The sequence below is a fragment of the Strongylocentrotus purpuratus genome, unplaced genomic scaffold (assembly GCF_000002235.5).
Source record: "Strongylocentrotus purpuratus isolate Spur 01 unplaced genomic scaffold, Spur_5.0 spur5_scaffold_19, whole genome shotgun sequence".
Classification (NCBI taxonomy): Eukaryota; Metazoa; Echinodermata; class Echinoidea; order Camarodonta; family Strongylocentrotidae; genus Strongylocentrotus; species Strongylocentrotus purpuratus.
In genome coordinates, this window is record NW_022145604.1 from 25,835,194 (window position 1) to 25,849,927 (window position 14,734).

At 37.9% G+C, this 14,734-nt stretch overlaps 1 protein-coding gene across 1 annotated transcript; it reads left to right on the forward strand.

Annotated features, from left to right (window-relative positions):
• Positions 1-1,079: 1,079 nt before the first annotated feature.
• Positions 1,080-7,544, forward strand: LOC115926162 (pancreas transcription factor 1 subunit alpha-like). The gene is made up of 2 exons (XM_030990698.1): positions 1,080-1,868; positions 4,854-7,544. Exons 1-2 carry the CDS (start codon positions 1,427-1,429, stop codon positions 5,165-5,167), a joined length of 756 nt encoding a protein of 251 aa, XP_030846558.1. The 5' UTR covers positions 1,080-1,426; the 3' UTR covers positions 5,168-7,544.
• Positions 7,545-14,734: the final 7,190 nt, after the last annotated feature.

Genomic DNA, 14,734 nt, shown 5'->3' on the forward strand with positions numbered 1-14,734 from the left:
TGTAGAAAAATCGTGTCATGTTTGTCAATTTACAGACCTGACATTTTACGGTAATTGTGCCCAAATTTGGCAAAATTAGTTCATTTTGCTTTATCTGAACAAAAAAAAAACGAGTAGACTATGAATTATATCGATGTTGATCACCTGAATGTCTGAACTCCTAATTTCAAATGCTTTTTATTTAATTACGATTTCACAAATCAGATTATTCTTTGTCAGTGTAGAAAAATTAACAATTTACAATATTTTCACAAAGGAAGAAATCATGCCTATTGATAGATTTGTTATCTCCCATTTTGATAACACTTGTGCACAACAAAGAACATTATAATTACACAGTTAGGACGAATTGTTTAATTTTACACACGACAATTAAATATCAACCTTTTTGTTCAACAACTAGGGCGTTAAAATATGTTAACGTTTCCTATTGAAATTCTGTTCCAATTATAATGCAATGCCCATTCTCTGCCGGCGTCGCAAAAGAACTTAAGGCGAAGATATATTACCCGTGAAAACTCTTATTTGAAGAGATCATAGAATTGGCCCGCTTTATAAATTTCCGCACCCTCTTAACAAAAGCAAATTGTTCAGCTCAAGAAAAGGTCATTATTCATATGACGATTCAATTGGTGAAATCAAAATCATATAAATGAACTAAATAAACATCGTGCATGAAGTTGTATCACACCGCAGACCAATGTTCAAAGCGATGGGAAAAGTTGGTAAGGACATATCAATAATTTCCTGATGAAAATTGAGTAAGGGTGCGGTCAGAATTACTTGCTGGCTGAGCACCGAGTGAAAGGCGTTGCCCTCCTTTAATAGCAATTTGATCCAGCTCGATGCTTTTGGGGTGAAATTTAGATACATTTCTGAGCAAATATTGGCCTATTGTTCCGTCGAGCACGATTTGGTTCGTCACTACAAGCATACGCACGCACTGACATCGCTCACGCGTGGTTTATGTTGGCAATACAGCGGACGGCGATCTGCGCGCGAGGGGGCGTGTCGTCGCCCTGATTGGTCGGATGCGACCGGAGTCGTCTGCGCATGTGTGGTTTCGGAATATCGCCAGCGAAGATCTCGGTCTCGGATAGCGGGCTTGGATGGGGACAGAACATCTCGGCGACTCCGCTATAAAACTTCGTTCTTGAAACTTCTTCGGCATTTTAATTTCTAGGGTTCGGAGAGGAATCCCAGGCAAGGTGCCCTGGATGTTGGAATGGGATCAACACCAACCGCTTTCAAATATAACATTGATACATCTCTTCATGCTCCACTGGCAACCAAACTCATCTCAACCCAATTCAACGGACACACTTGCTGCTTATAAACCACCCAGAACAATTTGATAATCCACCTGCGCTCCCAACCAACTCATAACTTCTCAAAACCAACTTCAGGTATATACTCAGAGATCACTATGGAAAATATTCCTTACGGTCACGAATCGCTTCTCTATCACCAGCCGACAGCATATCACCAGTACAGTCACCCTTATGATAGGAATGTCTTCGAACCCCTCAACCAGAGCTATGGGCGTCGGCCCTTCCAACATGAGGGGGGTAAGGCGACACGGAGGAGGAGAAAACCCAAGTGCCCCACGCAGCAGGTCCGACAGAGACAAGCAGCTAACCTGAGAGAGAGGAAGCGGATGTCATCCATCAATGATGCCTTTGAAGGACTTAGGGAACACATCCCCACGTTGCCTTACGAGAAGAGACTGTCTAAGGTGGACACCCTGAGGCTGGCTATAGGGTACATCAATTTTCTGGCAGAGATGATCGAGAACGAGGGAGCTGACCTGGAGTCGCCAGCGACAAGTCCGGAAGAAAACCAGAAGAAAGTTATCATTTGCCACCGAGGTGAGTTTTTACATCTCATAATCGTTGTCATCTTTCTTCTTCTCCTCCTCTCTCATTTTCCTCCTCTTTCACTTTAACTTCTTCTTTTTCTTTTTCTCCTGCTCTTCTTCGTTAACCATCTTCTCCCTACTCCTTCTTCTTCTCCCGTCCTCCTTCTTCTTCTTCTCCTTCTTCTTCCCCTTCTTCGTCTTCTTCTCCTCCTTCTTCATCTTCTTCTTCTCCATCCTTTTCTTCGCCAATCTTCTTCCTTGCCCCCTTTTTCGAGGCACATTCACTGATCATTGTGTCATTCGACTTTTAATAATTTCATACCTAAAGTAGCATAAAATCTAACCAATGTAATAGGTAATCAAAACATACACATTTTTATAATAACTTATCACAGAAATAACATTTTTTTCCCTCGTCAAATTGAACATCAAACTAATATTGAGTAACATATTTGTAAAATTAGTAAATTATTTACGTGTCAAGATTTATACAAGCATGAGGTCATGAAATATAACGACACATTGAAATACAAGAACTATCTACATGCATGGCATATTGTTGCTGACAAATCAATATCACAATTATTAATCCGATATTTTACAATGAAAAACATGCAATGTTTTCATAGAATTTGTATTTTGCCTACAAAACATTGCTCTAAATAGTCATCAACAAGGCTAAACGCTTTTCAAAATTACCAACAAATGCGTAACAGCGTATGAGTTAGAACACCATATTACCCTGTATGATTATTTCGTCATCGTACTCTCTTCATCTCCGTTATCCCTCCCCCAAAAGCCGAGGATTGGAGCTACAGAATTAAAAAAGAAAAGATCAAAAGGCAAAAATAAGCAAGCCACCATTTTAAGGAACGGAACTATAACTATACGGTGAAAAAAAATATAATGGGAATGTGGATTAAGCAACCTAAAGCATTCACGTGTAGAATACAACTGTATACCTGCAAGTGAAGGATTAATGCATTAGCCATGGTTCTTGGTGGAATTAACAAGGTTTTCTCTTGTCGTTTGCGCTATTGAAATGGAGACGAGATCAATACCTGATCGATAACGGTGAGGATAGAAAGAATGGGCTAGGGAATGCCGAGGGACCCGTTCGACACACAAGACGGAGCAATCGACTGAAGAAAATGAAAGAACTATTATAAGACACCAGAGAACATCGTAGCTTGTGTACTTTATATAACTCAAACATTGTCTTCGCCTCTCTTGTATATTTTTCTTTTCAAAACTTATTCAACTCTTGTCGACATGAGGTCGTCATTTCCAACTTCTTCTATGCTTGACTCTATCAATTCATTATTTATTCATAACTTAATGTTATATTTATCCAAGGTAATAAGCTAAGAGGAGAGAGAGAGAGAGAGAGTGGCTTAAAGATTTTTTTTAATCAACAATATAACTGTCATGACAGTATACGGTTACTCATGTTGCAGCCATGATCAGGTGAAAGTTATTTCAAGCTTATCTTGGACTGCGTGTCTCGTTCTCACTTTACATCTTCTAGTATCAGTATATTAAGAAACTCCCAAATGTAGGGATAGGACGAGCCAACATTTACATTTATTACCCCTCTTTCGATAAGTTAACTCATATTAAAAGAAAGTGAATGATTAAATGACGCGCAACTTTACTTTCATCATCGCTTAACGTCGAAGATGAGAAGTTGTTTGTCATTCGTGTTTCGGACCTCTTGAAACATAATTTTATCGCTGTTTCTGAGGGATTCTCACCTTTTGTCCACATCCCTCAAGTCTACCCTTTGATAAGTCTCTTCTTGTCCATCAAAACTTTCGGTATCCTCTTTACAAAATGCCCTCGAAACCCTGCTTGAATTGTGGCATTATAATTAAGGTACCCATGTTTTCTTCTCATGACAACAAGCACCGTCTAATACCGATAACAAGTTTCCACACTGGTCCCGTTAAACCCATTTGTCATTTTCGGATTACCCCACTGGTATTGTCGGTTACCCCCATACAATCCAAAGGGGGTTCTATTTGCCCCCTCTCTAATCTTGAGCGGTACCGTAACATAACAAGGCTCTCCCCCACCGATTAAGGGCTTAGCAAATCCGCTTTCCATTGAAGATTACCTGTAGGTTTTCTAACACAAGTGTAAGGAAATTGGGACTCGTAAAGGCGGTTAATACCAAAATGAACATAGGGGCTTTGAACCCCCGGCAATAGAAACCTACACCGCCATAAAAAGAGAGGAATTGTGTTGGACAGGAATTAAACTTGCGATCGGGCAATGGCAAACTGGGAAAGGCGATAATTATTCGGCACATAAACCGTCACCTAAACATGTAGTAAATGGCTGTGAATTGAATTTTATTTGGGAAGCCTATGGCTGAAGCATGGCCTAGTACGGCTATACAGCAGCTCCGACCGATTGACAATGAGCCAATGTACTCTACTTTCAAACTATACGACAGGATAAAAAATAAGAATAAGGATATCAAGGTGGTCATGAACTGACAGAAAATATACCATGAAATACAGCTGTAGTTGAAATGTGTAATATTTTAATGCTTGTATCTGATTTTCAATAAAAATTAGTAGATGAGAGTTAAGAGAGTCACAAGTTTAAAGCATCACTATCATCAAACACCCAAGGATTCAATAAGTGGACAAAAATTAAATACATAAGTGGAAGGTAAAAGCGCTTGTGAGTTACATTTTAAATGAATAGTTAAAAGTTTGATAAAGCACGACGACGTTTATTTTTCTGGTACCCTCTTCTGAATGAAATAATGAAATCACAAAACAAACATTCGATACAAAATGAAGAATAACCGCGACATTAAATTGAAGTGTAATTGCAAGTCCTAGCAAAACTCATCGCTTTTTCGCTGTGCAGTTTGTTTTTCAGCACATGCATTATGCTTATATGTCGTATCAAAAAGTAGAATCGATTCCAATCATCTCTAAATTTCAAGTCTTTCTCTCCTTCTTTCGTTTCATCTTCTCAGGATCGCCGATACCGCTTGATAACGAGTTCGGCGTCACGCCCCTCGCCGGCCACTCCCTCTCATGGAGCAATGAAAAGCACTCGCAGCCAGCCCCAAACGGTACCATGGTCGCCAAGGTATGGACGCCGGAGGATCCCCGACAGTCGTCGTCCAGTAGCTCTCCGATGTCGACAGGAAGCAGCAGCAGCGAGCACTTCTCGCCGTCGGGTTCGTACGATTATGACGAACTTGAAGGCGTGACGACGTTGGCGGGACTCACGATAGCTCAGCAACTCACCCCTATTCATCACCATCTTGAAGAAAGATGTCACTGAAAATACACTTTTTTAGATCCCAGATTTTAAAAATTCTAAAGAAAACAATAAATTTATTGAGTTAAACAAGCAACTTTGCTATTTTTAACTTCATGAGAAATGCATTTTTTATTAGAAAATAAGCAGTATATTTGTAGCAACTCTATGGACAAAACAGCCTAACAAATTTGCTCAGTGACATTTTTCGTCCCATTTAAAATAAGGGTTGCAAAATAAAATATTCCAGTTTTGTTTCGTTTCTTTTAACTTTTCGATGGGGTTCCTTCCGATCATAAACACATTTACAAGAAGTGTACAAATGTGGGATTCCTTGACAAAAACAAAATTATAATTAAGGGTGGCTGTTACAAGGGGACCCAAACAGTAAAGCAAGCTCCTAGAACACCGTAGAAATATGCTCCAATTTATTGCACTTTAAATCATCGGCTTGGTATTGATAATCGTACGTCTTCCAAATCTATACGGATATCAAGCCCAAATGAAGTGTTCCTTTTATTTGTGGTTAGAAATCACTTTGAAGGCGTACCCAACAAAGAATAGATCAAGGGGCAAACCCCCATTAAATGGTGGAAAAGTTTGATCGTGCGTCAATAAATATATACCACTTTCAGCATCTCTAGTGGGTCTATAACCCTTGCGGAGCTGCATGAGTACAATACTACTCCTCCTTCCGAGGAGGGTCCACCCCCCTTGATCAGTGTTTGGATACGCCATTGCAAAGTAAATTATAGTTAATAGCATTATCTGAATCGGTTCTAAGATTATAACAGTTTAATTACATGGACTCATCTCCCCAATGACACTTTTAAGGCTACAACTCTATCTTACCAAATAACTCGTTGTTTTCATTAAACATAAATTGTATCTGAACTTCAAAATCATTAAAAATAAACTTGTATTGATCTATGCACCATGTGGGTTGCTTAGAGATATATTGAATCATGTACATGAACATTTTGAGAGTATAACCTATTTAATGCGAAATGGTATCTTTACTAAATGTGCATGCTTACAATCAGAAAATCATAGTGAAAGAAGGTTTCCAATATCTTTCGCTGCAAAATAATATTTCAACGGACCTCTACAAATTAAGACCCCAACTCTGAATATATTGATAACTCAACTATTTTGAAACGTACAGAAACTCTATTGTGTTACGTTAGTTTATGACTAACAAACTCGATACCTTGTCAACTCGCCGAAACCAACTAATTGACTTACATCATCATATCATTGTGATGTGCATGTCTTCAAAATATTTTCTCAATATTTATTCGTTGAAGTTATGAGAATCTTTTTATTCTTATTTTATTTTCACGTCGTGCCTTCTTTGTATAACATGATATTTTTTCTTTGTTTAGAGAGTGAGTGTGGTATTGTACATATGAAAACTGTTGTATATAACAAATTATGATTAACTCATACATATATCATTTTGTTGCTTGTTTGAAACTATATATGTGTGAATTGTGCGTACTAATATACGGTATAGGCCCGAAAATACCAGAACAAACTCACAATGTTTTCAAATTAATTATAATCTGGATACATTTTATGTGATTATATTTTTAACTTACATTCTTTAACTTTCAAGCATTAATCTTAGCGGAATTTGAATAACGCAAAGTTTAATACGGAATATGGATATCTAATTGGACTATAATGGTATTACAAATATGGGTTTTAATATCATTGCAATTGTTAAGAATGCCTAATAAGTATATCTAAGCATCTTGATCAAAATTCCACGACACATTCAGCTTCAAAAATAGCTTATAGAATTCACAAATTAAGACAAATATTTAAAAGTAGGCTGACCGTTTGTAAAGCATGTAATGATTTTTCTTTTCGTTCGTAAGTTTCTGGTCGGAAAAGTGTGCAATATTACTTTTTGTTTTGTAAGATATAAGATACTAAAAAAAAGGGAAATCGAAACGAATGTATATACGTCTTAATGTAAACATACATTTCTCTATTTTACTGAATAACTCTATTGCTGATTTTCGAGACATTCCATTATTTTCGGATACATTCCAAAGCTGCAAATGAGATATTGAAATCAATTATTTCGTGTTTCTAAGATGAAATTCCCATGTAGGGACCATCTTTAGGATTATTTCGATTACTTTTATTTAAAATTATATCGTGTAAAACATTCCAGATAGACCATATCTTGTTCATATATGTCGGGTTTCTGTTATTTTTGCTTTGATTTTATTCATGAACATCACCTGATTTGTTTTTATATATATATATATATATATATATATATATTAACTCAATTCGCGTTCACGTGGAAAGACCAAATTATATCGTTTTCTATTGTAAAGCAACTTTTTCGAATCATGAATGAAAAATAAATCTCACTTTCAACTTATTTATGCTTGAATACATCATTTCTGTTTATGTGGTTATAAATAAGCTAGTATTTGTTTATTCAGGTTATATCGTCATAAGTCATAACAGTTTTCCTTTACCGCAGTATGACGCAAGTTTTATTTGTTTAAAATATTATCAAAAAGATAAAAAAAAAAAAAAAAAAACAGGTTATCTATAGTTCAGCATCTGCATATTCATAATAGATAAACACTTAAATTATCGCATCTTGTTATTGAGGAATCTGGACATATTATTAGGACATGAAATGGAATTATCGTTAATCTATAGAAATTAGGATTTTAAAACCATTTCGTAGCAAGACTCACTAATTAACAATGACTAGATCATACCTATAAGTTCCATAAGTTTCTAAATAATAATAATAATAATAGTGGGTTCTTGTATAGCGCTCATGTCAGTCAAATTTGACCCTCCTGGCGCTCCCGATCATCTTCTTCTTCTTAAACAAAAACAAAACCATCGTCATCACCAATTTTAGAATCTGTTACCATTTATATCACCAAAATAATCGTCATCATCATTATCGCCGTCATCACCACAACCATCATCACCATCATCATCTCCACCACCACCACCACCACCACTACCACCACCACCACCACCACCACCACCACCACCACCACCACCACTACCACCACCACCACCACCACCACCACCACCACCACCACCACCACCACCACCACCACCACCACCATCACCATCTCCACCATCATCTCATCATCATCACCACCACCACCACCACCACCACTACCACCACCACCACCACCACCACCACCACCACCATCATCATCTCCACCACCACCACCACTACCACCCCACCACCACCACCACCACCACCACCACCACCACCACCACCACCATCACCATCACCACCATCATCTCATCATCATCACCACCACCATACCAATCATCGTAAATCGTTTCATCATCATCATCATCGTGACGCATTGCATTACATTTCTAAAACTAACACCTCTCGTCATATTTTTGCACCTGTGTTCATAATCACCACTCCACCACGCAATTTATATCCATATTCAATAATATAAAACCCTATTCTATTTCTACCTGTTTTCCAAGCCCCCCCCCCCCCTGCTCCCTTCTCCTCGACAAACAAATTTTTACCCCAATATGGCTGCCAACTCAATGACGCACGAGCCCATATCAGTAATAGTAACAGGTGTATAAGAGCTACCACTTTCCCGTACTTGGTAAGCGTTGTTAGGCATTTCAACCGGGAATGCATGGGTTAAGAATTTGGGGTATTTGTTAATGCCTAGGCGTGGTGATGTACAGTTTTCAATTACGGGCTTATTTTTGTTCTATGTAGAGAAAATTTGAAACAAAAAAATTAATTGTATTTTGTGTGCGTCCTCTCTTTCTTTCTCTCCCTCTCCCTCATTCCTTCGCTCAACCCCCCTCTCTTTCATTCATTACCATTGGCACCATATCTCTCTTTCTCTCTGTCATTAAACACACAATAATTATGTTTCCATGCAAAATATCAAATTCTGTCATAATTACTGGTTTATTCTTGTATACCCTTTGATAAAGGAATACTCAATTATAACCCGTGTATTATGAAATTAGTTAAGATTTAAAAAATATGAAGATGTCTAATTCATAATGAAATATAAACTGTAAGTTTGACTTTAAATTAGACAGGTTTAAAAGTAACATCATGTAATTTGTTTGTCGGATTCTATAACATTCGTTTAATAAAAAGAGTAAAGAAATAAGATAATTCAGAGAAGAAAAAAAAAACTTGAATTCAAACATTTATATGTCCTACTTACAATAAAAATAAACATATCATGAAATATACATTTGAATTGTAAGAAGGAGGCGAAATTGCCTAAAAGAAAGAGGCTTGCTTATGATGTAGAAAAAACGATAGAGTGTGTACAATGACAGACATCGAAATGAAAAGAATAAACGGGAATATTTCAACAACGTTATGCAGGATTGGTTGTCGAATATATAATCATCATGATAATCATGTTTATCATCTATCGGCACGCGAATAGAGATAATACACGCAGATAATTAGACGTGTCAGAGGTCATGTTTATATAGGCCTAGATCGATCTCCCTGGAAGTTATTGGCCCGTTGATGAATTATTGTCATTAATATAACGATATCGTATATGCAATATCAGAACGTGTTGATAAGGATTTTATCTGCTTACTGTTTCTATATTTTCTTACTCTCCATCTCTCTCTCTCTCTCTCTCTATCTCTCTCTCTCTCTCTCTCTCTCTCTCTCTCTCTCTCTCTCTCTCATTCACTTTATGTCTGTCTACATAACCTGTCTGTCTACCTATGTATCTGTTTGTCAGTTGTCTGAATATCTGTATTTATCTGCATCCCCGTTCTATATTGTGTTTTACATCTTTATTTCTTTTTACTTTCCTTCTCCTTCTTTCTCTCATTGTTTGCTTGTTTCCCCTCTCACCGCTTTCCAACTTTCTATTTCTCTCTTTTTCTCTTCATCATGCAAACATTTTCCCCTCATCCCCTCTCTCGCTTTCTCTTTATTTCTCTTTATCGTCTCTCCCTCTCTTCCCACCACTGTCTGTCTCTCTCTCTCCCTCAACCTTTAAAAATCTTTAATTACAGGACATTGATTGCCTGTTAAATGTTCAGTAAACTGGGACTTAAACGTAAATAGTAATAATGGCACTGAAATAAAAAAGGGGGTTTCTCAAAAAGTATTATGGTTCCGAAGTCCCTTTTTTATGAAAACAAAAGTCCAACGTATTCTTTATTTTCCCTGTACGATAAATTTTCTTTGGCACGCGAACACGCGTGCTGCTTTATTAACTTAATATATTCTTAAATAAATCGTCGTAAATACTCGAAAAGGGCTACTTTATTTGTTTCTTCAGGGCCTTATTTGCTCTGGTCGCGTTTAATTATTGATCTTGGATGGGTTTGACGATTCTGTACAGCACCCTTCATTTAAATAATGTATTCTGTTCATTTTAAATGAACATCCCGCCCCTTATAGACTGTGGATTCGTCATACCTTTTCCAGTAAGTTTACTTTGTCAGAATGCTTTTCTTTTCGCACATCCTGTAAGCCCATTTTCAAACTTATTTTCCTATAATTCATATCATTGTGACTTTAAAAAAAATAAATTCCTCATTTTGCTCTTGTTATACTCTGTTGCGGTACAATGTTTTTATTTTTTTCTCATTCTTATGGTGATGACATTTTGAAACACGGACCTTTTCTTTCATCTTTTAGAAATTGTAATTCTTAATATGCATATCATTTTCCTTCTTCCTATTCATTTGCCACTGCACCTCTTACCCCCTCTCTCTTCATCTCTCTCTCTCTCTTTCTCTCTCTCTTTCTCTCTATTTCTCTTTCTCTTTATCTTTCCGTCTCCCTATATCTCCATCTATTCTTCCCTCCGTCGTTCTCCATCCCTTCCGCCATGATCATGTAGCTCCACGCATCCCCTCCTTGCTCTCCGTCTCCCTATCTCCATCTTTTCTTTCCTCCATCGCTCTCCATCCCTTCCACCATGATAGCTCCACGCATCACCTCCTTGCTTTCCGTCTCCCTATCTCCATCTTTTCTTCCCTCCATCGCTCTCCATCCCTTCCGCTGTGATCATCTAGCTCCACGCATCCCCTCCTTGCTTTCCGTCTCCCTATCTCCATCTTTTCTTCCCTCCATCGCTCTCCATCCCTTCCGCCATGATCATCTATAGCTCCGCGCATCCCCTCCTTGCTTTCCCCGGATAACGCGAAGTAGAATGACTACGATCGGATACGAATTATTGGTCTTTCGTCAATAAACCGAGCCTAACCTTGACAATATACCGTGTATGTGTGATCAATTATAAATTCCTTCCGTTGCTATACAGGCTCTCCCGTTAGCCCGCAATTAAAATTCCTCCGGCTTGTAGAAATGTTCGACCAAGCTCGATTGGCGTATCATAATATTGAATAGCCCACACGTGTGCGCGTTCCACCTCTTTTTATTACCTTTTTAGCAATTCTGTCTCTCACTCTGTCCCTTTTTTGTTGTCTGTCGTCGGATTCTGATAGATGAATGAATGAGTCAAGCCGTCGAGAGAAAATTGAATTTATGGATTTGGTAAGAGGAGGCAGGCCGCGTCATTTATTAGCCTCTCACTCGGGTTCAATATTATTATCGAGGGATGAGATGAGGTTCGTAGCGGTGGATGCTGTACTCCATCTTAAAGATGTTTCTCTTCATGCGATGACTATAGGCAGGGAGGTGTTTTATATCCCTGTTATAGGTTAGACATGTTTATTACCATGTTACTAGTCAAACATCGTTTTGTTTTCTCTTTGTCAAGTTTAAAGGCGCATAGAAGTGGGCTCTCATGGGGAATTTAGTCAATCACCAGGATTAGCCTTCATTTTGTATGACCAATAGGCCTTACGTAATGCTCCACCAATCGCCCCATAATACCCGAAGACCATCCGAGAGATTATGGGGTATTTAATGATGGGACTACGGATTTCTGTGTGCGAGACTTGAACACCCATTAATGGTATTTCCACCAAGTGTGGTGTACTGCACATTGAAACTAACTACAATCTCCCTTTTAAAGGGAGGCTTTACTACTTCAGCCAGAAGAGATTGGCCACCAGTGAGCCAGCGAGGTCACTGTGACAGGTGGCTATCTCATTAACTCAGCTCTTATTTAACATAAGAAAAAGAGGATCATGGGGGACCAACAGGCACCGATTTGGGAAGTTTTCTATATAGAGGTAGCAAGTAACTACAAGTAGTACAGTGTGCCTTTAAGCTATATTTGCCACTCTCAACCCAGGTTTAGTAATATACATGATAGATACTTGGCTTGGTCACGATGATACATTGCACTGATAAAGTGATAGCGACGGTAGTAGCTATATATAACGGGGGGGGGGGGGGGGGAATATCCCAATCACTATGGAAGCAAAATAAGAACGTTATCGCAATGTGTATGCGCTTTATAAAACGTGTTGTTTTTAACATCATCATCATTATCATCATCAAATTACAATCGTCTTAAAGGTACTTTGTTCCACTTGCAGGCCAATAAAAATGAAAAGGTTAAATTCCAACGGCATTTGAAAAAATAATTACTAATTTAGAACTTCCCTAAAATAAAGGGAGCTTGAAAATGTCTTTAAGTGGAAAATTAACGACTTTTAGTTGTCGAATTGACTTAAGAGCTATAGAGCCAGTAAGTAATAGTCTGATTTTCAGACCACTGTACCGAATGGTCGTACGTTTTTTGCTGCGCAAAGATTCAATCAGTTTAATTTTGGCCATTACAAGAAGTGGGTTATTGATGTAGACAAATGCTCATGTACCCTTTACAGCTCATAAGTATGTCATTACCAAAGAAGAAAAAACACAGTCAGTAACTCAACAGTGTCTGACAGTGAAGTCTTGCAAGTAAACGGGTTTCCTTGCATAGTTTGAATATTAGGACACTGCTAACGTTTAAATTTCACAGATAGGACATATATAGATCACATATTCATAACTCTTTAAGCCTTTAAGTCAGTCAGGAACCCCATGACTTTTACAAGCCGATCGCCTGTCTGATTATCAAGATATTTATGATTGGAAATCGGAACAAAATTTTGCGTTTGCCTATCGGTTTTCATAAAACTACAGTCTATTGGGGGGGGGGGGGGGGTAACGAGTATGGTGAAACCGGTCACTCAAAGATTTTTACTTTTTTGAGGCACTCCTTGATCATTTTTTAGTGCATTTTTTTTAGGGCTTCAATATTACACCATGTCACAGACACTGATAACACGTAGGGCCGTGTATCTCAGATTTAACATTGTTAAACGATCCCTTCAAAAGTAAATGCGGTAACCGCCACTAATCATGATCCTTCATCATTCATTATCCCAACTATCAATTGTTATGTTTAGAATTTTGAGAATGAGAGAAAGAGAAAGAAAATTTCGGTTTGAATCACAATTTATTAATAATAATGGTTTCGTTTGGTCTAACTGAATAGATATCTTCGCTGCTCGAATATTGGTAATTTCACGCTCCTCTGGGCTGCAGCCCCCCCCCCCCCCCTTCTAGCCTTGTAGGATCTTCTTGTCATGATACAGGGGGGGGGGGGAATACATGAACTGGATTTAAATAATTTCAGAAAAGATAATTTCCGGAGAAGAGTATAACAGATCACAGAAAATGGACAACGACAAGCGGGATCCACGCAAGCCGACGAGCAATCACCCGATAGGACAAACATTATACAGTCTCTGTCGATGAGGGCGGAATACCAGCCCATGCAACAAGCCGCGTCATTTGTTGAGATTCGTCCAGTGTACAGTGCACAGAGCGGAAAATGTAATTCATAAAAGTATAATACCCCCGACCTTTTCTCAAGTTGGTAGAAGGGGGGGGGGGGGGGGGTAAGTTTAGAATGTTCAAATTATCTCAAATGTTGTTTTGAAACGAAAAGGAATTCTCTCAAAAGTATTTTTAACATGAAATGTGGTGCATGAGTATCTCACTTATCATTTACTTTAGGAGCTAACGTTGTGCAGCAAAGTATTCCGTTCATTTGCCTGTAACCACAAAGAAAACGCATTATGGTAAATAAACAATTGAAGACAAAAAATGTAATTTGAAACAATGTTTTTCATTTAGCGCAACCAATGAAAGAAGGAAGAAATAAATTACTTCAAAAAAGGAATCACATAAACAGAAGAAGATGGAACCGAGTTTATAGAAAAATAGAAAGTAGAAGCTATGTGATTGAATTAAACAAGATTATGAAGAAAAAAAATTGTATAATCAAGAATAAAGGGCGAGTGAATTAAATTATTCTTGTGCTAACCTACACACCTACATGTACGAGTATTAGTTCCAAGTAGGTTCGTTTTCCATTTCCTGTAACTGAATGATTTTGCATTTCTGGGCCCGTATTACAAAGAATTGATATCAATCGCAACTTATTTGCGATTGATATCAGTCGCAACTAAGTACATAAGAGATAGGAGATTGCAAACTTGCGATTGATTTGAGGACTTGCGATTGATTTGGATCAATCGCAACCTTTTGTAAGACGGGGCCCAGGACTAAACAAAACAATGTCAAAGATATTTCAATGCAAATTTTCTGTTATATAATTACGTTTCAAATTGTGATTATCTTGTCAT